Here is a 25,981-nt window from a genome sequence, read left to right on the forward strand (position 1 = left end):
GATACATTTAATTTTTTAATTAATGCTGACCTTTCTCCTTAATTAATATATTTATCTTAATTGCTCAGCCTGCCAGTCCTCACAAAATGGTAGTGAACAACTGCAGCTAGCCAAGTAAAGGGTCATTATAATTTTGTCATTAATAAAGACAGTCTCCATTTACATAAAGAATTGGCCTTCTTTAGTTCACAGTATTTTCTAAAACCGATCAAAATTTGGGTCGTGCTGTTATTTTGTATTCTAATGGACTGCCTAAAACTTCAACCCTGCTGGCTAGTCCTGTATAATAATTCCTGAAAGGTTTCCCAACAATCTTCTTTCTTTCATTTCAAAAGCACTAAGCTCCTACTGAACAGTAGCCACTGTTAACTGCTAGGTGCAGGAGACACAAGAAGGATAAATGATCTCCTTGAGTCCAGTCCTTGTCCTCCAGGAACTTACAGCTTTTACTGTGGAGAAGTCACTGTTGATACCACCTCCTATTCTCTTTCTAGTCTCCCAAAATACCAAGTGCCAGTTATGAACCAATGAACAGAAAATATGTCCTGCAGCCTGATAAGGCAATAAGCTTTGAAGGAAGAATGTTTAGAAATTTCTAAACACTGCACATTTCAATGCTATCTGACATATATTGGGATAAATGAGGGCGTACCTTGAGAATGACATTCCAGCGTCTGGGCTGTACTTTAGAACAGCTGAAAGAACTTTCAAGGAGCTAGATGTGCTGAATTATCTGTGCCCACTGGAAAATATTTAAGTAAACAAAAATTGTAAATACGTGGTGACTATGCAGAACTGTCTGCTAATTTTCCAAAGAAAAGTAATTTAGAATAGATTATTTAATGGGTTTTAAATAAAACACTACCAGGCAACACAGACAGCAGGGACAAATGTGGTTGCCACAGGGATAGACCTTCTTCAAGATAAAGAATCAGAAATTCTCACTTTTGCAAATTTGACAGAAGCACGTGCCCCCATGAACCCAGTGTTAGGGCCCCCTGTGCAGTGACAAGCCTCAGACTCATTAGTCTCAAGGTCAGACCACCTCTGGGCTTCATGTGCTTCTTGAAGCGTCCGGGAATGGGGTATTTAGATTAACTTAATTTTGTATATTCTGTGTGGGATTAGAATACATTTTTTAAAATATTTCTTCAGTTTTTAGCAAATGAGGACACAGAGGTAGTGTCTTCATTGTGCAGTTATCCTACTTATGAAGAAAACCCAGACTTGCGGTTTAGCAATCCTACTGGCTACGTTACAACCTTGTAATGAATCAGGAAGTCTAAAAACCATGAATGCCACTTCTGTTCAACTACCCTTAACCTAAGACTCACTAGCTATCCCAATAGACATCTTGAGGACAGGAAAAGGAGTCTTTATTTCTCTCCACTTCCTACTGCCAGCAAAGTACCTGGCACTTAATAAGTGATCAGGAAATGTCAGCTGAACATCTTGATTCATGTATTCCTTTAACAAACAATGCCACTGGTTTTGGGCTCTTTGGCCCTTATTAATCCCTCTTGCCTAACCATTAATATCACACCTTTGAATTATCTAATAAAATGAAGCAAAATTAGAAATTAATAGCCAAAGATAGGACAAGACCAAAATAAAAATCTCAAACTCTTGATAATAGAAAAATGCCTTCCTAAATAACTCTGGAATCAGGAGTAAACCAAAATCTCCTTACATACCATTGAAGTGTTTGAGGCAATAAAAACACCACATATGCAAACTTAAGGGACATGGCCCAGAAATACTGCAGTCCACAAGATCTCATCCAATAAATTTATAGATTTTAATACTCTTCTTATTAATCACGAAAGATAAGTAAATGAATTAAAAAATAAAAGATATTTTTTAAAAGCTAAGAATACAAGAAACAAAATAAAGAGACCCTAATAAATTAAAACATATTAAAGCAATACAATCGAAAAATTATCCCAAGGGCTGTTTCTTTGGCTGAACCAATAAAATAGACGAGTCTCTGGTAATCCAGTCCAAGGGATCTTTCTCTGGGTATTTTTGAAATCCCTAGTTTGTGTGCGATATAGCGTCTTTTATAGACAAACAATATTTTCCTAAATTGGAGTAATCTCTCCAATTCTATTTCCTTTATTTCTTATAAGGAAAAATATATAAGATACTAATGGAGGCAAGCCCTAAATTTTGAAAAAAGCAACCTCTCACCTCTTCTGCGTCAGAATTGTAAGGATTCAGAACAACTTTACTAAGAAGAAACCGAGGTTTCCAAAAGATGACCCTTACATCAAAAGTTCTTCAGTGGATTTCTCTGAAATTCTACTGCTGACCATTCTGTAGAGTAACCATAGCTTTCGAGAAGCACTGGAGCCCATTTCGTGATCCTTGGCTATGCACTGGTTGTTGTTGTTGTTGTTGTTGTTGTTGTTAAATGCCGTCAAGTCTATTCCGACTCATAGAGACCCCATGTGACAGTAGAACTGTAATCTTATGGAAGCAGATCGCCAGGTCTTTCTCCCACGGTGCGGCTGGGTGGGCTCAAACCGTCAACCTTTCAGTTAGCAGCCAATAGCTTAACTGTTGCGCCACCAGGGTAGACCTAGGCCAGCCCCCTCTGTGATTTCTGTTAGGGCTGCTTCGAGGATTCGGTGATTTTCCTGAGAGAGCCTTGAAAGCATAAGCTGTTAAACAAAACTAGGTGGCATTATTATCATCGGCCTCATTTTAATGAGGACTGAGGGTCATGTGAGAATCATGATACTGATAACATCATATCTACATGAGAATAACATGCCTGTATGTTTCTCCACTGGGGGAAAAAAATGGAGTTCAGAGTTGCTGCAAAATGATCAATTGACTCAATATGTGTTGGGGAAAAGGTCAACAAGGAAGTAACCAATTGTTCACATTTCTGAAGTATAATGGTGGGGCTGAGCCCTAGAAAGATCTGTGAAGAAGACAGAATTAGCTTTCATCAAAAACCTTTCCCCTTACTCTCTGTGACTTACATCCCTACATTGCACCCAGAGCAGCCCCAGATGAGGAGCCCCACCCAGGCCTGTCCTGCGCATTTCCCTCTGGCTGACAACTGCATTCCCCTCAAGACAATGATCTCAGCTGATTGTCATCCCAGCTCAGCCCCAGCAATGGCTCTGATAGCAGCTCTGAGAGAGGCAGCAAGATAACGCAATGGGTGGGCCGCAACACCGAGAGCCAGCACAAGTCTTTATATGTGGGGCTGCAGATACCAAGGTGAAACGTAGTAGAGCAAATGAATTGTTGGCCCTGGGTTGATATAACCAGTTTCACATACAAGCCGGTTTAGGGAAACCTGACTTAGTAACAGTTTGTGGTGTGTGTGTGGCGGGGTAGGGAGCAGCCAACAAGGATGCCACTGCCAGAAAACAAAGCTAATACAACCTCAGGATAGCCATAGAGTATCCAGGGCAAGAGAGCTCATAAGTCCTACTGTTCTTTGTTCAGACCACAGTTCCAAGTCCTGCGTTTTAAGACTGGCATTGACAATGGCTTGTCCGTAGGAGAAATGGTGATAGATCCAGATAGATCTCTCTCTCTCTATTTTATTCTGTCTCACTGTCTCTCATCGTCTCTCTTTTCCTTCCTCCTTTCCTTTCCTTCCTTTCTCCATTCTTTCCTTCCTTTCTCCCCATTTTCCTCCTTCCCTCCCTTCTTTTTAGTGAGTACGTTCTATGTGCCAAGCAGTGTGAAAATGCAGAAGTGCAAAAATGCTTAGGTCTTGCTCCCAACCCTCCATGAAACTCACAGCCTGGCCTGGGAGAGAATCATATATTCAGAAAAAGCAGAAAACCATGCCTTAAGCATTATAACAGAGGTCTGCTGAGAGAGCGGTAGCAGGACTAACGAGCTACATGTGAAATCAGAAAAATTCAAAGTAACCATGGGGGTTAGACTAAGGAAAACAAAAGAATTAAGATCACCTTCAGATATTTGGAGGATTCCCACGCGGAAAGAGATTATTAGGTTTACTATACGACTCGACGGCATTGGGGTTTTTGTTTGTTTTTTTATACAGTGCAGTGGTTAAAGAGCTCAGCTGCTAACCAGAAGGTCAGCAGTTCGAATCCCCCAGCTGCTCCTTGGAAACCCTACGGGGCAGTTCTCCTCTGTCCTATAGGGTCACTAGGAGTTGGAACCAGCTTGACGGCGAGTTTGGTTTGGTTTGTTTTTATATGTAGCTTCAGGAGAACTCCAGGGAAGGGCTGGGGAGGGGTTTGGAGAGGCAGATTTTGGCAACATTTACAAAGAAAACTTCCCAGCAATGGAGTGGAGGGTCTGAACTCTCCACGCCTAGATTATGTGAGCAGTGGCTAAATAGCCACCTGCAACCATATACTTTCCAGAGAAATCATCCTTTGGGTCTCCTTTACAAATATCAGTTTCTAAAGACTTAATTCAATCTCAGCTAAAGTAAAAAGGACTGATTATCTTGGCTGAAGACAACTAGTACACCTGGAGGTATTCTCGATTTTAGTAGGTGGTCTTAATGGGGAGAGGGAGGCGGGGGAGAACATCTAATCTGCTGTGATCAAGGAATTTCAGTCAATCTCATGGATGGAAATATTTGAGGAGAGGGAGCCTTCCAAGAACTTCTCCACTTAAAACAGAGCTTATAAACTGGCAGCCTACAGGCCTCTTCTGGTCTGCACATGTTCTTTTTGACCCACACTGCATTTTTTTTTCTTTAACTTAAATTTATAGCTAGCATTAAAAGTCTAATTTTGCCTAAAAATTCTGATTTTCAACTTGTTAAAAATCAGATCTAGCAACCCTGGGCCTGTGTTTATTAGAAGGCCATGATTATTGGGAGCTAAATAACTTCCTTTTGCAAAAAAAGCACTCTTTCCAGTTCACCATAGTCCCCACTACTCCCTTTTGTCAGCCCCATATCCAGGCCTAGCCAGAGGTCACATTTAGTGTGGTGCTATGTGTCATTGTATTTACAGTCCCGGTTCTAAAATGTTTAGGATGTTGCCAGCTTCCTCTGTGTGGAGAGCCTTTCTAGGCTTCTCTTCTGATACCCAAAACCAAACCAAACCCAGTGCCATCGAGTTGATTCCGACTCATAGTGACCAATAGGACAGAGTAGAACTGCCCCATAGAGTTTCCAAGGAGCGCCTGGAGGATTCGAACTGCCGACCCTTTGGTTAGCAGCCGTAGCACTTAACCACTACGCCACCAGGGTTTCCTCTTCTGATATAGGCCCTTTAAAAACATTCCTGATTTCAGTCACAGACTAAACCAAAACCACAAAACCCACTGCCATGAAGTCGATTCTGACTCGTAGCAACCCTACAGGACAGAGTAGAACTGCCCCATAGAGTTTTCCCTGGTAGATTCTAGCTGCCGACTTTTTGGTTAGCAGCTGTAGCACTTAACCACTACGCCACCAGGGTTTCCAGTCACAGATTAGGCAAGCGTACAAAGCAAACAATAACACGGTTATAGTTCAGTCAAGTAGATGAGACCAAATGGGCAACACCTGCCCAAAAGCAGAGACCAGAAGGCAGGAAAGGACAGGAAAACTGGACAAATGGACACGGAGAACCCAACTGAGAAGGGGGAGAGTGCTGACACATTGCAGGGATTACAACCAGTGTCACAAGACAATTTGTGTATCAATTTTTGAATGAAAACGAATTTGCACTGTGAACTTTCACCTAAAACACAATAAAGTAAAAAGAAAGAGCGTGCAACATTAAAAAAAAAAAAAAGCGTGAACAAACTCTTCTCTCTGAGTCAGAAAATTTTACATCTTTCCTTTTCCTCCTTGAAATCACGTTTACATTTTACTTTCCTCCCAGGATTTTATTCTAAAATGATTTTATGCTAGAAAGCCTTTATTAATCACTGTCATACTTCTGTGCAAGAAAAAAATGTATAGGAATTGAAATTCTATTTTTATTCAATTCTTGTAACCATTAGGCTCTGACTATTAAAAATTTTTCTTTGGAAAAACAACAACGACAAAAAGTTCCTAATTATATGTATTTGCGGATTAGCCTCTGTGTTATTAAGATAATTGACGCAATGTTATATTGGCCTTGCCTAGTTTAGCTGCTCTCTAAGAAATGCATCTCTTTGCCTGAGCACCACTTTCCTCTGGTCTTACTTGGCCTCCAACTTGAATAGTTCACAGTGTACTATCTAAACATTCCAGGAAGGAAGCAATAGGAATCAAGTGTGCAACCTGCCAACTGCTCTACATTTGAAGGTGTGGTGCTCCAGAAATGGAAGGAAGCTATAATTAGCTCTTTGCATTGTCGTTTCAGAAGCAGTTGTATTATTCCTGCTGTGTTGAATTTCCCATTGTGATAAAACTGGGTGAGTTAGCACAAAAAGAAGGCAGTTTTAGGCTTCATGTTTACCGTTTGGAAATTAGATGCTTAACACAGCAACCTTCAAGCAACACCGAATAGTAGTTTCCTTTCTTTCACTTTTCATTGTTTTTCGAAGCTCTCGTTGTTGACCATTAGTCACCTCTTCTGAACGGACTATTTCATTCTCTGTCTGGCATTTCTCTTCTTTCAAAAATATTTCAATTTGGAGGAAGAAGGGACTTTCACACACTTGGTGAGAATGTAAAATGGCACAACCGCTTTGAAAAACAGGTTTGGCAGTTTGTTAAAAGGTTGAACGTAACGCCTACCAAATCACCGAGGCATTCAACCCCTAGTTATTTACCTAAAAGAAAAGGAAACGTATGTCCATAAAAAGACTTGCATAATATTCATAACAGGTCTATTTACATAGCCAAAAACTGTAAGCGACTCACACTCATCAACAGGTGAATGGATAAATGAATTGTGGTCTAGGTATACAATGGAATAATATTCAGCAATAAAAGTGAATAAGCTTTGGGTAAATCTCAACATAATTATGGTTCAATCTCAAAATAAGAATGCTTAGTAAAGGAAGCCAGACCCCCCCACCCCCAAAAGAATTGCATACTACGTGATTCTATTTACATAAAATTCTATAAAATGCCAAGTAATCCGTAGTGACAGAGACCAGATCATTGTTTGCCTGGGAGTCAGGGTGGAGCTGGAGGGGAGCAGGAGGGAGAGATTATAAAGAGGCTCAAGGAAATTTTTGGGTGTGATGGATGTGTTTGCTATCTTCTTGTGGTATTGTCTTGAAACTGTATACACAGGTCAAAACTTATCAAATTGTACACTTTATGTGCAAGTTATTATATGCTGGTTACACCTCAATAATAATCATAACAAATTATGGAAAGCATTACAAAGAATGGAAACTCCAGAACACTTAACTGTGCTCTTGAGGAGCCTGTATATGAATGAGGAGGCAGTTGTTCAAACAGAACAAGAGGATACCACATGGTTCGAAATGGAAAAAGGTGTGCGACAGGGTTGTATCTTTCACCTTATTTATTCAGTCTGTATGCTGAGCAAATAATCTGAGAAGGTGGACTATATGAAGGAGAACACAGTATCAGGATTGCAGGAAGACTCATTAACAACCTGTGATATGCAGGTGACACAACCTTGCTTGCCAAAAGTGAAGACTTGAAGCACTTACTGACGAAGGCCAAAGACTACAACCTTCAGCATGGATTACACCTAAACATAAAAAAAAAAAAAAAGAAAATCCTCACAACTGTCACAACTGAACTGACAAAAATCATGATAAATGGAAAAGAAATTGAAGTCGACGATTCATTCTACTTGGATTAACAAACAACCTCCATGGAAGCAGCAGTCTAGAAATCAAGGGACATGTTGCATTGGGTAAAGCTACTGCAAAAAATCTGAAAGTTTTTTAAAAAGTGAAGATGTCACTTTGATGACTAAGGTGTGCCTGACCCAAGCTGTGGTCTTTTCAATCACCTCATATGCATGCAAGAGCTGGAAAATGAAAAAGGAAGACAAAAGAAGAATTGATGCATTTGAATTATGGTGTTGGTGAAGAATATTGAATTTACTGTGGACTGCCAGAAGAACGAACAAGTCAGCTAGAAGAAATACAACCAGCATGCTCCTTAGAAGGTAGCATGGAGAGACTTTGGTTTGCTTACTTTGGACACAGCATCATCAGGAAAGATCATTGGCTAGAAAAGGACGTCAGGTTTGGTAAAGTAGAGGGTCAGAGAAAGCAAGGGAAACCGTCAACGTGATAGATTGACACAATAGCCAGACACACCAACGATCGTGAAGGTGGCGCCAGACTAGGCAATATTTCGTTCCGTTATGCCATGAATTGATGTTGACCTGATGGCAACTAGCAACCAAAACAGAACTATAATAAATAAATAGCTACAAAATTTAAATTTTCGGGAATAATTTAGGCACAGAAAGCACTTACTATACATCGGTCTCTACATTTTAGGTGTTACATGCTACATTAAGCATCTCACGGAATAGTAAATTCAAATTCACTCACAAGATACAACATCACAACAATAATTTTGCACAAAAGCCTTCAGTGACCAGTACAAGTAGAGAATATACAAATGTCCCATTTTCAGGTACAGTAAATGATCGATGATCTTTATTGAGGTCATCTGAATTTATTTGTTCTACATTAAAAAAAAAAAAAAGGAAAGGAAAGGAAGGAACAGAGCAGAACAAGTTTATCAAACTGCTTACCAACCTTATTTTTTTAATTGAGATGATTCACATACCGTAAAATTCACCCTTTTGAGTGGTTTCTAATGTATTCACAAAGTTGTGCGACTGCAAACACCATTTCCAGAGCATTTTCATCACCCCAAAAATAAATCCTATACCCACTGAGGAGTGACTCTCCAATCCCTGTCCCCTGCCCTCAACCCCTAGCAACCACTAATCTACTTTCCATCTTTATGGATTTGCCTGTTCTGGACATACAATATATGGCCTTTTGTGTCTGACTTCTCTCACTTAGCATAATGTTTTCAAGGTTCACCCAGGTTGTAGCACGTATCAATACTTCATTCCTTTTTATGGCTGAATAATATTGCATTGTATGGATGTACCACATTTTGCTTATTTATCTGTTGATGGACATTTGGGTTGTTTCCACTCTTTGACTATTATGAATAACGCTGCTATGAACACTCATGTAGAAGTTTTTGGGTAGACATGCATTTTCGGTTCTCTGGGGTATATACCTAGGAGTCGAATTTCTAGGTCATTGGTAACTCTGTGTTTAACTTTTTGGGTAATTGCTCAACTATTTTTCAAAGTGGCTGCACCATTTTATTTCTCATCAGCAGTGTATGAGGGTTCCAGTTCCCCCACATCCTGCAACACTTGTAATTATCCTTTTTGTTGTTGTTGTTGTTGTTATAACCATCCTAGTGGGTGTGAAGTGGTACCTCATTGTGGTTTTGGTCTGCATTTCCCTAGTGACTGTTGTTGTTGTTAGTTGCCATAGCTACCTTATGTTTAACAGAATGAAATGTTGCCCAGTCCTGCGCCATCCTCACAATCGTTGCTAAGTTCGAGCCCATTGTTCTAGCCACTGCATCAGTCCATCTTATTGAAGGTCTACATCTCTTTTGCTGACCTTCTATTTTACCAAGCATGATGTCCTTCTACAGGGATTGGTCCCTCCTGATGATGCATCCAAAGTAAGCGAGATGACGTCTTGTTATCCTTGCTTCTAAGGAGCATTCTGGCTGTACATCCTCCAAGACAGCAGTCCATTCAATATTCTTCACCAATATCATTATTCAAACATGTCAATTCTTCTTCAGTCTTCCTTTTTCATTGTCCAGCTTTCAAATGCATATGAGGTGATTGAAAATACCACGGCTTGGATCACTATGGATTACACCTCAACATAAAGAAAACGAAAATCCCTAATGACTAGAGTTGTTTATCTTTTCATTCACTGACCTGTCGAGCCTCAGAAAATAAACAGGATTACACATGGCTGATACCTGTGTAAATGATCACCTGCACTTCTCCTTTATGCCCCTTCTATATCAACACATGTCATTTATTTATTCATTCATTGAGCTTATGATGAGACTGACTCAGCCCTGGGTTAGGCACAGCCAAGCATCCAGAAGAAGTAGAAGTGATGGCTCCTACCATCAGTTAGAAGGGACTACATGGCACCTAACACCACCACCCTCAGAAAGATGAAATTATAATTGAAAACAAAAGTAACAAAATAGTCATAAGGAATATGTATCTTAAAAGATGAAATCAAATGCCATGTTCAGGTGGAAAATTAAATCTTTTCTTCTTAAAGCCTTACTCTCCCTAGACACTTCTTATAGAGCTGTAACCCAACAAACATGTGAGGTGTACATATTTTGAAAGGTAGGTTCAGGGCTTTGTGAATAAATGGAGCTAAATCAATATGGCCTGGTTCTAGTGTATCCTGGTTCTCACTTACTGGCAGATTCATCGGACAGGGCTTTGTTACATAACTTGTATGTGTGATGAGCTGACATTCCAGTCAGGCTGCCGGCTCAGATGTTTGGGCTTTCCTGGAAACCACATGTTTGCGCTAACGCAGAGATGGTATCAGGCAGAATGGGAGCCCTTGCCTCTGGTCTGGAGTGCTTCCCACAGCATCTTTTTCTCCATCTTCTTCCTTGGCCTGGAGGATTGCGTTGTTTGGTTTCCACCATTGCCACATTATGGAATCCTGCTGTCTTGCTTCCTAAAAGCCTGAGGTTGGACCAACCAGAAATGTGGGCAGGCTCTTTATAGAGGACTCAGCAGCTGAACTGGTAATGCTAGAACATGGTGTTAGAGAAGAGAGCTTGGCATGCAGCCTGCATTCTCAGAGTCTTCCCTCCCTCCACTGATATATGAGGAAACGAGAAGGAGTCACAGAAATCAGACAGGAAACTTTGAATCAGCAAAAACTTCGGCCGGTAGATTTCTTTATGTCTGAAACAGAAGTAGGTTTCTAAATACTTACTTGAGTAAATGAGATGCAATTAAATTCCTCCACAGTGCTTGACACTTAATGCAATGCTAGTTGAACTGATTCAGCGATCAGTCACATGCCAGACAGATAGCCAAAGAAGAATATGAAGTCCGTCCCCCTAAACTTGGCAATCATGTGTGTACATCAGCATGCATATCTAACCAGTACCAGTTGCCATCGAGTTGATACCTACCCATGGTGACCCCATGTGTGCAGAGCAGAACTGAGCTCCATAGGGTTTTCACAGTTATGACCTTTGGAAAGCAGATCTCCAGGCCTTTCTTCCGAGATTGGGTGGGTTTGAACCACCAACCTTTCAGTTGGTAGTTAAGTGCTTTAACCATTGCACTACCCAGGGACTTCATGCATATATAAATCCTTAATATTCATGGGACTTATGGTCCTGGAAGACTGCATATGCCCGTAACATTAATCAATATAGATCTAAGCTAAGGCACTTGAACACTTGGATAAGAGTGCTACTTTTGCCACTTACTAATTGTATCACCTTGGGCAAGTCATTTAAAATGGCAGAATCTCAATTTCCTTATTGTTCGGGTCCCTTGGCATGCTGTTCTAAATTTACTCCTTGTAGCGCATGGAGTGCCTCTGGGCTCTTTTACTTAGCTTTCAGTTTTCTTGCTCCCATCTAGACCAGCTCCGCTCTTTCGTAAAATGGGCAAACCTGCTTAACGTGAAAACAAGAAATAAAATTTCTTGAGAAATCACACCACCAACCTCTAAATTAGTCATGTGTCACAAGACAGTGAGTATCCATTTTAGCTCCCGAGTTAAGAACATAATGGTGACAGGCCCGGCATTTGATGCCTGGCAGGCCTAAATGTCTGTTCTGACTCCCGACAGACACCAGCAGGGTGATAGTGCACAAATGGCTTAGCGTCATGGCTTAGGGAGGCTTAAATGGCCTGCACATACAACACTTAGCACAGGGCCTGGCGTACCATGAGAGTACAATGACATCAGTTATTATTATCTCAGCAAACATGGCCCCTAAATGGGTTTCCTGGGAACGAAGGTGACATACACTCCTGAAACATATTAAACTTTGGAAGAATCCCACATGCTAGTCCTCTAAGCTCATCCTTCCCTCAACAAAAATCTCCATTTGGATAGCAATTTACAGTTTAAAATCCACTTTCACTAACAGTGCATTTTTTTCCTCTGACTTTTAGTCTGTTTGTCTTTTTATATGTTACACGGCATTATCCCAACCCCCAGTTTTTGTAGGCTGACAAAAATAAAAGAAAATGAGGCATTGGCTATTCGTCACCATGAAGCTTAAGCAAATATTCCTCAATATGTAGCTAATTAATTACTTGGCTTTTTTTCCTTGGCAGGGCTATTAAAGAGGATAGTTGTTTTTACTTTTGAAGAATTTAATTTGTATATATTAATTATCCAGATAATTAATTAATTATTAATTATATATTTGTATATATTAATTCAACATGCATTATGCCAATATGAAATTAATATGCAGGGCTGGAGACCTGTGAGATTCACTGTCTCTTCTATTCAGTGAGAAATGACTGCTACACTGAGGGACCAACGTTAGTTCAAACAGGTGATGCTTGACAACTGACCACCGTTAAGCAAGACCCCGATTTGTTCGCTAAAGTTCGTTGTGCTCCTGTACACCCAGCATTGATAGGAGTTCCACAACAGTATGAAACAAACCCTCACTTAAAGGAGCTTTTTTTCTGGCTGGGTAAGAAAAAAAGGAAGGACCGTCCAAGCCAGTACATAATTACGTGCTACGTTGTCCAACACAGGGCAGTGGTTTCCAAAGAATCTCACATACTTCGAGCTCTGAAGAATTCCTTTCAGGGGAGTCCAATATGTAGGAGACATAAAAGAGGAGTTGAGTTGATTGAAGGGGCGGTGGAGAGCCCCATCCCTCTGGCCCCCTCTGGCTGCAGAGATTACAGTTGTAAAAGTGCCTGGACTTGAAAGATGGGTAAGATCTGAACGGACAGAGAGGAAGGAGGAAGGCATTCCAGGTAGGAGAAGCGGCAAGAACAATAAGGTAGGAACTCAGACTAAGAAGTAATATGCCTTCCTCGTGAATACCGATTGGGGATGAGTTGGTAAGTGGTAAAAGTCACCCATATGATTGCTTTTGGTTTCCAACCTAAATTAATTTTTGAATATTTGAAGCCTGATGAAACAGCAAAGGCCCTAAATCAAGGCAGATGGGCAACTTAAGGTTAACAGCCTGCAGTCAGATAACGTGTTTTGCCATTATGCTCTTCGTTTCAGAGTCATTTCAAGTAGTCGTGAGAGGAAATGGCTTTCGACATGCCCGCAACGTCGACAGGGTCCTCTGCAGCTTCAGGATCAACGACTCAGTCACACTCAGTAAGTCTTGCCAAGGTTGGGGTTTGTGCTTCAGGGAAGGGTGCTCCCAGCCCTCTGTTCTAGCAAGGCCACCCACATAAGAGTGTACAGAAAAGGGCCTCCCCTGCTGGTAAGACCCCCCACAAGGGCACAGCTAGCCCCGAGGGTGTCTTTGTTCTAACTGGAAAAAGCACCCCTTCAGACAGACACAGCCCCATGGGTGCCCGGCTTGGTGAGCAGAACGAGGCTGGACATGAGCCCTGTCTTAGTTTCCTAGACCTGCTGTAATAGAGATACCACAAGTGGGTGCCTTTAATGGACAGAAATTTACTTTCTCACTGTTTAGGAGGCTAAAAGTCCGAATTCAGGGTATGGCTCTAGGAGGAGGTCCTTCTTTGTCTATTTTAGCTTCTAAAAAAAAAAAAAAAAAACCAAATCCATGGCCTTCAAGCCGATTCTGACTCATAGCAATACTATAGGACAGAGTAGAACTACCCCATAGGATTTCCAAGGAGCGGCTGCTGGATTTGAACTGCCGACCTCTCGGTTAGCAGCCATGTTTAACCACGGCACCAACGAGGCTCCGTTTTAGCTTCTAGTAGCCAGCAATCCTTGGAGTTCCTGGGCTTCTAGATTCATCTGCCTGTGTCATCAGAGGATGTCTGTCTTTCCCCTGTGTGTGTCTCTGTGTCTATTCTGGGCTTTAGGTAGCTCAGAAGTGATTAGATTTAGGACCCTTTTCTTCTCTGGTGTGGCCTCATTAACATAACAAAAGAAAACCTCTATTTCTAAACAGGGTCATGTTTATAGATACAGAGGTTAGGATTTTAACACATATATTGGGGGAACTCAATACAATCCATAGCAAGCCCTGAATCCCTCCACAACCTACACAGCCATAGCGGCGGCCCCACGCTAGCCTCAGGAGGCAGCAGGGACCTTGTTTCCTAGGCCACTAACATCTGTACTAAGTCTTTCTCCAGTGACAATGTTAGAGCTGGCTGATTAAAGCGTATGAAGCTTGGTGGTTTTTATCCAAGTACTGGGGACTCTGAAGGGTAAGAGTGAAAAATAGATGGTCTAAACTTAAACCAACAGCCAAGCTATTAGGCTTGCATGTGTAGATTCTGTGTAGATTTTTTTTTTTTTTTTTTTTGAATCTGGACGATTCTCACTTGGAGTAGCCAAGAAGCTCTCATCATGGTGAATACCTTAGTGAAATACAGGAATATGGAAGTAAAGCTAAATGCATTTCATGCGAAAAACGAATGATCATAACATTGGCACTCTCAGAAGACATTCATAGTAGGCAAGTTCTTAATTTGAAGAAATGTGTGATTCTTGAAGCTGTCCAGGAGAGATGGGCAGACTGACAATGGGAAGATAGACGCCAGCGACTCTGGCTATTGCTTACATCTGGCATACTTCGCACAGACAATTATTGATTCAGGGTTTGCTTATCACAACAGTAATCATACAGTAATAAATCCTGCATTTTCCATGTACTTTCTAAACTCTTCACGTCTTTTTGACATGACAGCCCTAAGAGGTAGAAAGAGCCAGGAGGGCAGGGGCGAAGCTCATGTTTATTGATTAACACTCACCCCACCAGGCTCTTTACGTGTGCCATCTAGTCTGGTCCTCCTAATAGCCTTATGAAGTAGATATTGTCCTGTTTCTGCTGAAGAAGAATTGAGAAGTATGCCTCTTTTTCCTCCTTGACATATTCGAATTCACTGGAATATTTAAACAGACACAAGCAGTGGCTTCCTCACAAACATCTGGAATTCCTGACCTTGGAATAATTCCAAACATTTGAAGCATTCAGTTAGTTTTCTTAATGTTTGGAAATGCTCTCACATATACAAAAAGTACCTGGGTTTTTTTTTTTTTTTTTTTTTTTGGATATTTTTATTTTAAACTGCCCCCATGGTAGTCATAATGTGGAGTCCCTGGGGGGTGCCAATGGTTAACGCAGTCAGCGCTGACCAAAAGGCTGGAGGTTCAAGTCCACCCAGAGGTGCTTCAGAAGAAAAGCCTGGAGATCTGCTTCCTAAAAATCAGCCACTGAAAACCCTGTGGAGCACAGTTCTACTCTGATACACATGAGGTCACCATAAGTTGATTCCAACTCTACGGCAACTGTTTTTTTTTAATTACGTTGTGAAAATGGGACTCGTGCCCCCTGTACAATCCGTCTTCTGTTTCCCTTTCCCTGGTGATCTCACTGAAGTTTGCCTTCACTTTCTGTCTTAACCTGAAATCCCAAATTTAAGATCAAAAACTGCTTAGGGTTTAACTCAAAGATATCAATATTCTTCCAAAGAAGACTTCCCAGGTAAGCCGAGCTTTTAGAACAGCCCCCGCCGAAGACAAATGGAAGTAGGGTGGTAAGGGGAGAACCTGCCCTATATTCCTTTGCTAAAAGGTTACACAGTGATGCTGTGTCAAGGTGAAATGAAATGCAGATTACTATGGAGTTGTAGAGTGGCGTTTGGAAAGCGCATTTTCCAGCTTTTCCATGAAATTTTATTTCTTGGGAAACCAGCCTGTCCTTTTTCTGCCTTCTCTCTTTCTTTCCTAATACATACTTGCAAACACATGTGTAGAATCTTCCCACCTCACTTAGATTCAGAAAGAAATAGAGGTTGTTGGGATGGATGGATATTTGGCTTAAATCACAAACCTAATTGTGGATCCACCACAGTGCTGACAGTTTGGAGAAGAGAAAGCCAGTGAATAAATCACTTTATACATGGCTAGCAACACTCCTGAATTCAAACATAAAACCTACTCCCACTGTCAAGTCATATAGCCATGAAAAAACATTCTAAGCAAAGGGGAAATATTAGAGTTTGGATAAAGCACATGGCTTTATTTATTAATTCACCTATGTATTCATTTCCATTCAGCAAATAATATGAGCAATAAACTATGAAAGATAGAAAAGATAAATAAATTTTAAAATGTAGCATGCTGTTAATATTTTTAGCAACCTTTTGGCTGCAATAGTCTCTTTTGATTCTTCCCTATAATTTAGATTCCTTTCCTTTTTCCATTTCCCTTTCCCACTACCAGATCCCAAGTTTTTTTTTTTTTTTTTTTTTTTTTTTTAATTTTTATTAAGCTTCAAGTGAACATTTACCATTCCAATCAGTCTGTCACATGTAGGTTTACATACATCTTACTCCCTTCTCCCACTTGCTCTCCCCCTATTGAGTCAGCCCTTACAGTCTCTCGTTTCGTGCCAATTTTACCTTCTTCCATCTCTCTCTATCTTCCCATCCCCCCTCCAGTCAAGAGTTGCCAACACACTCTCCCGTGTCCACCTGATTTAATTAGCTCGCTCTTCATCAGTATCTCTCTCCCCCCCACTGACCAGTCCTTTTCATGCCTGATGATTTGTCTTCGGGGTTGGTTCCTGTCCTGTGCCATCAGAAGTTCTGGGGAGCATTGTCTCTGGGATTCCTCTAGTCGCAATCATACCATTAGGTGTGGTCTTTTAATGAGAATTTGGGGTCTGTATCCCATTGGTCTCCTGCTCCCTCAGGAGTTGTCTCTTGTGCTCCCTGACAGGGCAGACATCGATTGTGGCCGGGCACCAACTTGTTCTTCTGGTCTCAGGATATTGTAGGTCTCTGGTTCAAGTGGCCCTTTCTGTCTCTTGGGTTCTTAGTTGTCGTGTGACCTTGGTGTTCTTCCTTTGCCTTTGCTCCCGGTGGGTTGAGACCAATTAATGTATTTTAGATGGCTGCTTGTTGGCATTTAGGACCCCAGGTGCCACAATTCAAAGTGGGATGCAGAGTGTTTTCATAATAGAATTGTTTTGCCCATTGATTTAGAAGTCCTCTCAAACCAAGTTCCCCAGACCCCAGCCCCTGCTTCGCTATCCTTTGAAGCTTTCATTTTATCTCGGAAACCTCTTTACTTTTAATCCTGTCCAATTAGGCTGACCTTCCTTGTTTTGAGTGTTGTCTTTCCCTTCACCCAAAGCAGTTCCCATCTACAGATTGATCAATAAAAAGCCCTCTCCCTCCCTCCCTCCCTCCCTCCCCCCTTTGTAACCACAAAAGTATGTGTTCTTTTCCGTTTTTTCTATTCCTCAAGATCTTATAATAGTGGTCTTATACAATATTTGTCCTTTTGCAACTGACTCATTTCGCTCAGCATAATGCCTTCCAGATTCCTCCATGTTATGAAATGTTTCAGAGATTCGTCACTGTTCTTTATCGATGCGTAGTATTCCATTGTGTGAATATACCACAATTTATTTACCCATTCGTCCGTTGATGGACATCTTGGTTGCTTCCAGCTTTTTGCTATTGTAAACAGAGCTGCAATAAACATGGGTGTGCATATATCTGTTTGTGTGAAGGGTCTTGTATTTTTAGGGTATATTCCGAGGAGTGGAATTTCTGGTTTGTATGGTAGTTCTATTTCTAACTGTTTAAGATAACGCCAGATGGATTTCCACAGTGGTTGTACCATTTTACAATCCCACCAGCAGTGTATGAGAGTTCCAGTCTCTCCGCAGCCTCTCCAACATTTATTATTTTGTGATTTTTGAATTAATGCCAGTCTAGTTGGTGTCAGATGGAATCTCATCGTAGTTTTAATTTGCATTTCTCTAATGACTAATGATCGAGAGCATTTTCTCATGTATCTGTTGGCTGCCTGAATATCTTCTTTAGTGAAATGTGTGTTCATATCCTTTGCCCACTTCTTGATTGGGTTGTTTGTCTTTTTGTGGTTGAGTTTTGATAGAATCATGTAGATTTTAGAGATCAGGCGCTGGTCTGAGATGTCATAGCTGAATATTCTTTCCCAGTCTGTAGGTGGTCTTTTTACTCTTTTGGTGAAGTCTTTAGATGAGCATAGGTGTTTGATTTTTAGGAGCTCCCAGTTATCGGGTTTCTCTTCATCATTTTTGGTAATGTTTTGTATTCTGTTTATGCCCTGTATTAGGGCTCCTAGGGTAGATCCTATTTTTTCTTCCAAGATTTTTATCGTTTTAGTCTTTATGTTTAGGTCTTTGATCCACTTGGAGTTAGTTTTTGTGCATGGTGTGAGGTATGGGTCCTGTTTCATTCTTTTGCAAATGGATATCCAGGTATGCCAGCACCATTTGTTAAAAAGACTATTATTTCCCCAATTGACTGACACTGGTCCTTTGTCAAATATCAGCTGCTCATACGTGGATGGATTTATATCTGGATTCTCAATTCTGTTCCATTGGTCTATGTGCCTGTTGTTGTACCAGTACCAGGCTGTTTTGACTACTGTAGCTATATAATAGGTTCTGAAATCAGGTAGGGTGAGGCCTCCCACTTTCTTCTTCTTTTTCAGTAATGTTTTGCTTATCCGGGGATTCTTTCCTTTCCATATGAAGTTAGTGATTTGTTTCTCTATTCCCTTAAAGTATGACATTGGTATTTGGATTGGAAGTGCGTTGTATGTATAAATGGCTTTTGGTAGAACAGACATTTTTACTATGTTGAGTCTTCCTATCCATGAGCAGGGTATGTTTTTCCATTTAAGCGTGTCCTTTTGAATTTCTTGTAGCAGAGTTTTATAGTTTTCTTTGTATAGGTCTTTTACTTCCTTGGTAAGATTTATTCCTAAGTATTTTATCTTCTTGGGGGCTACTGTGAATGGTATTGATTTGGTTATTTCCTCTTCGGTGTTCTTTTTGTTGATGTAGAGGAATCCAAGTGATTTTTGTATGTTTATTTTATATCCTGAGACTCTTCCAAACTCTTCTATTAGTTTCAGTAGTTTTCTGGAGGATTTCTTAGGGTTTTCCATGTATACGATCATGTCATCTGCAAATAGTGATAGCTTTACTTCCTCCTTACCAATCTGAATACCCTTTATTTCTTTGTCTAGCCTAATTGCCCTGGCTAGGACTTCAAGTACGATGTTGAATAAGAGCGGTGATAAAGGGCATCCTTGTCTGGTTCCCGTTCTCAAGGGAAATGCTTTCAGGTTCTCTCCATTTAGAGTGATATTGGCCGTTGGCTTTGCATATATGCCCTTTATTATGTTGAGGAATTTTCCTTCAATTCCTATTTTGGTGAGAGTTTTTATCATAAATGGGTGTTGGACTTTGTCAAATGCCTTTTCTGCATCAATTGATAAGATCATGTGGTTTTTGTCTTTTGTTTTATTTATGTGATGGATTACATTAATGGTTTTTCTGATATTAAACCAGCCTTGCATACCTGGTATAAATCCCACTTGATCAGGGTGAATTATTTTTTTGATGTGTTGTTGGATTCTATTGGCTAGAATTTTATTAAGGATTTTTGCATCTATGTTCATGAGGGATATAGGTCTAAAATTTTCTTTTTTTGTAATGTCTTTACCTGGTTTTGGTATCAGGGAGATGGTGGCTTCATAGAATGAGTTGGGTAGTATTCCGTCTTTTTCTATACTTTGAAATACCTTCAATAGTAATGGTGTTAAGTCTTCTCTGAAGGTTTGGTAGAACTCTGCAGTGAAGCCATCTGGGCCAGGACTTTTTTTGTTGGGAGTTTTTTGATTACCATTTCAATCTCTTTTTTTGTTATGGGTCTATTTAGTTGTTCTACTTCTGTATGTGTTAGTTTAGGTAAGTAGTGTTGTTCCAAGAATTTATCCATTTCTTCTAGGTTTTCAAATTTGTTAGAGTACAATTTTATGTAGTAATCTGATATGATTCTTTTGATTTCATTTGGTTCTGTTGTGATGTGGTCCTTCTCGTTTCTTATTCGGGTTATTTGTTTCCTTTCCTGTTTTTCTTTAGTCAGTCTAGCCAATGGTTTATCAATTTTGTTAATTTTTTCAAAGAACCAGCTTTTGGCTTTGTTAATTCTTTCAATTGTTTTTCTGTTCTCTAATTCATTTAGTTCAGCTCTAATTTTTATTATTTGTTTTCTTCGGGTGCCTGATGGATTCTTTTGTTGCTCACTTTCTATTTGTTCAAGTTGTCGGGACAGTTCTCTGATTTTGTCTCTTTCTTCTTTTTGTATGTGTGCATTTATCGATATAAATTGGCCTCTGAGCACTGCTTTTGCTGTGTCCCAGAGGTTTTGATAGGAAGTATTTTCATTCTCGTTGTTTTCTAAGAATTTCCTTATTCCCTCCTTGATGTCTTCTATAACCCAGTCTTTTTTCAGGAGGGTATTGTTCATTTTCCAAGTATTTGATTTCTTTTCCCTAGTTTTTCTGTTATTGATTTCTAGCTTCATTGCCTTGTGGTCTGAGAAGATGCTTTGTAATATTTCGATGTTTTGGATTCTGCAAAGATTTGTTTTATGCCCTAATATGTGGTCTATTCTAGAGAATGTTCCATGTGCGCTAGAAAAAAAAGTATATTTTGCAGCAGTTGGGTGGAGAGTTCTGTATAAGTCAATGAGGTCAAGTTGGTTGATTGTTGTAAGTAGGTCTTCCGTGTCTCTGTTGAGCTTCTTACTGGATGTCCTGTCCTTCTCCGAAAGTGGTGTGTTGAAGTCTCCTACTATATATGTGGAGGTGTCTATCTCACTTTTCAATTCTGTTAAAATTTGATTTATGTATCTTGCAGCCCTGTCATTAGGTGCGTAAATATTTAATATGGTTATGTCTTCCTGATCAATTGTCCCTTTTATCATTATATAGTGTCCTTCTTTATCCTTTGTGGCGGATTTAAGTCTAAAGTCTATTTTGTCAGAAATTAATATTGCTACTCCTCTTCTTTTTTGCTTATTGTTTGCTTGATATACTTTTTTCCATCCTTTGAGTTTTAGTTTGTTTGTGTCTCTAAGTCTAAGGTGTGTCTCTTGTAGGCAGCATATAGATGGATCGTGTTTTTTTATCCAGTCCGTGACTCTCTGTCTCTTTATTGGTGCATTTAGTCCATTTACATTCAGCGTAATTATAGATAAGTAAGTTTTTAGTGCTGTCATTTTGATGCCTTTTTATGTGTGTTGTTGGCCATTTCATTTTTCCACATGCTTTTTTGTGCTGAGACGTTTTTCTTAGTAGCTTGTGAGATCCTCATTTTCATAATGTTTAACTTTGTGTTTATTGAGTCGTTACGTTTTTCTTGGCTTTTTTCTTGAGTTATGAAATTGATATTCCTTTTTGTGGTTACCTTTTTATTTACCCCTATTTTTCTAAGTAAAACCCTAACTTGTATCCTTCTATTTCGCCTTGTATCACTCTCCATCTGGCAGTTCAATGCCTCCTATATTTAGTCCCTCTTTTTGATTATTTTGATCGTTTAGCTATTGATTTCCATGATTTCCTGTTGTGTGTATTATTTTGTTTATTTATTTATTTTTTAGAATTAGTCTTAATTTGTTTGTTTTTGTGCTTTCTCTGTTTGAGTTGCGTTGATATCAGGACGTTCTGTTTTGTGACCTTGTATTGTGCTGGTACCTGATATTATTGGTCATCAGGCCAAACAATCTCCTTTAGCATTTCTTGCAGTCTTGGTTTAGTTTTTGCAAATTCTCTAAACTTGTGTTTATCTGTAAATATCTTAATTTCTCCTTCATATTTCAGAGAGAGTTTTGCTGGATATATGATCCTTGGTTGGCAGTTTTTCTCGTTTAGTGCTCTGTATATGTCGTCCCATTCCCTTCTTGCCTGCATAGTTTCTGCTGAGTAGTCTGAACTTATTCTTATTGATTCTCCCTTGAAGGAAACCTTTCTTTTCTCCCTGGCTGCTTTTAAAATTTTCTGTTTGTCTTTGGTTTTGGCAAGTTTGATGATGATATGTCTTGGTGTTTTTCTTTTTGGATCAATCTTAAATGGGGTTCGATGAGCATCTTGGATAGATATCCTTTCTTCTTTCATGATGTCAGGGAAGTTTTGTGTCAGGAGTTCTTCAACTATTTTCTCTGTGTTTTCTGTCCCCCCTCCCTGTTCTGGGACTCCAATCACTCGCAAGTTATCCTTCTTGATAGAGTCCCACATGATTCTTAGGGTTTCTTCATTTTTTTTAATTCTTTTATCTGATTTTTTTCCAGCTATGTTGGTGTTGTTTCCCTGGTCCTCCAGAAGTCCCAGTCTACATTCTAATTGCTCGAGTCTGCTCCTCTGACTTTCTATTGCGTTGTCAAATTCTGTAATTTTATTGTTAATCTTTTGGATTTCTACATGCTGTCTCTCTATGGATTCTTGCAACTTGTTAATTTTTCCACTATGTTCTTGAATAATCTTTTTGAGTTCTTCAACAGTTTTATCAGTGTGTTCCTTGGCTTTTTCTGCATTTATCCTAATTTCATTCGTGATATCTTTAAGCATTTTGTAAATTAGTTTTTTATATTCTGTATCTGATAATTCCAGGATTGTATCTTCATTTGGGAAAGATTTTGATTCTTTTGTTTGGGGGGTTGGAGAAGCTGTCATGGTCTGTTTCTTTATGTGGTTTGATATGGACTGCTGTCTCCGAGCCATCACTGGGAAACTAGATTTTCCAAGTAGTCAGCTAAAAAAAAATGCAGTCAGATCCCTATCTGAATTCTCTCTCTGGCTCCGGGTATTCGGATGTTAATGGGGTCGCCTGGGGAGGGTGGGGGAGGGATCTGAGAGCTAGGAGTGTAGCACCACAGAATATAGAGCTGAACACCACGTTCACGCTCCGCCCCCGTTTGCCAAAATCCGGGCTGGACGGGTCCCTGGCTAGGACACTGCTTTCCTTGCTCGGAAACCAGTCCCTTCCTCCTGGGGACTTCCTCCGGTGCGCGGCACCGCTCGTGGGCACTGGGTGGGCGTTTCCCGCACGAACGGGTGGGCCCGCCCCCAGGGTCTATTCAGGCGATTATAATTAGATCCCGCGGTCACGCCCCGCCTGTGCGCGCGCCCAAATCCCAGCGGGATGACTTCCGGGTTGAGACGCTGCTTTCCCTGTTCGGGAACCAGTCACTTCCTCCCCGGGACTTCTCCTTCCGGAGCGCCACACCTCTCGCGCGAACTGGGTTGGCGTCACCTGCACGGCCAGGTGGGCCCGCCCCCTGGGTCAATTCAGGGCAATAAAAATGGACTCCGTGCTCACGCCCCGCTCGTGCGCGCGCCCAAGCCCCAGCAGGACGGAACCCCGTCTGGGACGCTACTTTCTGCGCTTCGGGACCAATCAGTTCCTCCGCACGTCCAGGTGGGCCCGCCCCCTGGGTCAATTCAGGGCGATAAAAATGGACTCCGCGCTCACGCCCCGCCCGCGCGCGCCCAAGCCCCAGCAGGGCGGCACTCTGTCTGGGATGCTACTTTCTGCGCTTTGGGACCAATCAGTTCCTCCGCATGGCCAGGTGGGCCTGCCCCCTGGGTCAATTCAGAGCAATAAAAATGGACTCCGCGCTCACGGCCCGCTCGTGCGCGCGCCCAAGCCCCAGCAGGGCGGCACTTTGTCTGGGATGCTACTTTCTGCGCTTTGGGACCAATCAGTTCCTCCCGGGGACTTCTCCTTCCAGTGTGCCGCACCTCTCGCGCAAACTGGGAGGGCGTCACTCGCACGACCAGGTGTTCCCGCCCTCTGGGTCAATTCAGGGTAATAAAAATGGACCCCGCGCTCATGCCCCGCCCGCGCGCGCGCGCGTGCCCAGATCGCAGCGGAATGGCTCCCCGTCTGGGATGCTGCTTTCCCTGTTTTGAGACCAGACACCTCCGGGGATTTCTCCCTCTGGTGTGCCGTGCCACACGCGCGGACTGGGTGCGCGTCCTCCCGCACGAACGCGTGGGCCCCGCCCTGGGGTCACTCCAGGGAAACACAGCTGACCCCCCCCCCCCGCGCGCGCCCCGTCGGCTTCTCGCCTAACTCCCGGCGGACAGCAGGGCACCCCAACTGGGACGCTGTTCTCCCCCCTCTCAGATCAGTCACTGCCTCCCGGGTGTTTCTCCCTCCGGCTGCTCCCCTACGCCGCCCGCGCCAACCTGCTAGGCTTCCTCCCGGGATGGGTTCGGGGGGGAAGGGGTGGGCCCCCTTTCTGTGCCGTCTGCCCCCCTGGGCTCTGCCCCAGATCGAGCTCCGAAGGTCACCTGCCTGGTGCGCTGGCTCCTAGTTCTGAAAACAGTCGCTGTCTGCCCGTATTTGTTCGTCCTCCGTCTCTAAGTCTGTGTTTGTTGTTCAGAGTTCATAGATTGTTATGTATGTGATCGATTCCCTTGTTTTTCCGAGTCTTTGTTGCAAGAGGGATCCGCGGGAGCGTCCACCTAGTCCGCCATCTTGGCCCCCCTCCTCCCAGATCCCAAGTTTTAAAATGTCATCTGTTTTCATTTTGATATTATATATGCCCCCCTCTCAAGGTTTTTTCATAAATGTTGCATTATATTTTGTAACAAAAAGACAAAATAAGTGCTATTATTATTATCAGAAAAAGACTAATTGAAGGGCCTTGTATAGAATGAAGCTAAGGCCGCATTGGCTTTAGGTCATTCAAATATGATACAGGCCTCAGAGTCCACAAAAAATAATACAGTAACAAGTTATATGAAGAAAAGATTATAAAATATAAGAGAACAGATTGAAAAATTAGATTTATGGTACCAACCAAAACCAAGCCCATTGCCATTGAGTGGATTCCGACCCATAGTGATCCCATAGAACAGAGTAGAACTGCCCCATAGGGTTTCTGGAGAGCAAATGGTAGATTCGAACTGCTAACCTTTTGGTTATATATATATATGTGTATATGTATATATATATATATATATTTTAAATAGCTATGACCATTCTTTAAAATTTATCGTGCCAAGACACATAAAATGCCAATATATTAATGCCAAAAAGTAGGAATTATTCAGGTACATTCTTATATGATAAATATAACCAGAAAATTTAAAACATATGTTAATACCTACTTCTGTCCTCCTTTCCCTGCTTGTCTTAGGCTGGTTTTTCTAAAGAAGCAAAACCAGTGAAGCATATAAATATATAGAGAGAGAAATTTATATCAAGGAAATGGCTCACGCAGTTGTAGAGGCTGGAAAATCCCAAGTCTGTAGGTCAGGCTGGGGGCTTCTCCTGACTCATGTAGCTGCAGGGACTGGCAAACCTAAGATTGGCAGGTAAGATGGCAGGCCACTGACTCACAACCTTCAGAGGCTGACAAATCTCAAGATTGGTAGGTAAACTCAAGTCCCAAGCACTGGAGGCCAGGTGAATAGGGGCCAGCTGCAGGATCCAGAGTGAGCAAAAGCCAGCAAGTTTTGCCAGAAAGTCCACCTATATTGGATGCAGGCCACACCCCCAAGGAAGCTCCCTTTCAGCTGATTGGCTGCTCATAACGGATCTCATCACGGATGTGATTACATTATATTAGATCTTATTTTGCAGGTGATTACATCATTACGTAGCTGCCAAACTATATCAAAACTGCCGAACCACTGAGAATCATGGCCCAGCCAAGTTGACACACAACCTTAACCATCACACTGCTTTAAAATAAAATCAATTGACTGCTTAGAAATTTAAAACAATTTCTGGATTTAGGGTCAATGTAGTAGATTAAGCTAACACCAGTGGGCTCCCTTCCAGAAATTCTGGATAAAATATGATCTTAAAAATTCTAACACACAGCCTTGCTCACAGGAAAGAAGGGGAAATCTCCAGGTACAGGAAACAAAAAGGGAATGCAAAGCATAAGCAGCAATGGATAGTGGTAGTAGCTGCACAACAGATAAATGTAATTAATATCAGTGAATTGTATATGTAAAAAATGTTGAAATGGCAAATGGTTTGTTGTAGATA

The 25,981-nt window shown here is 41.3% G+C and overlaps 1 protein-coding gene across 1 annotated transcript in view; it reads left to right on the top strand.

The window, feature by feature from the left end:
- Positions 1-25,981, top strand: part of ANTXR1 (ANTXR cell adhesion molecule 1) — a 274,861-nt gene that overhangs the window by 74,484 nt on the left and 174,396 nt on the right. Inside the window, exon 10 of the mRNA XM_003413659.4 lies at positions 13,195-13,293. Coding sequence (XP_003413707.2) covers positions 13,195-13,293 — 99 coding nt within the window. The remainder of the gene's footprint in view (positions 1-13,194; positions 13,294-25,981) is intronic.

Source organism: Loxodonta africana, chromosome 15 (genome assembly GCF_030014295.1).
Source record: "Loxodonta africana isolate mLoxAfr1 chromosome 15, mLoxAfr1.hap2, whole genome shotgun sequence".
NCBI classification, from domain to species: Eukaryota; Metazoa; Chordata; class Mammalia; order Proboscidea; family Elephantidae; genus Loxodonta; species Loxodonta africana.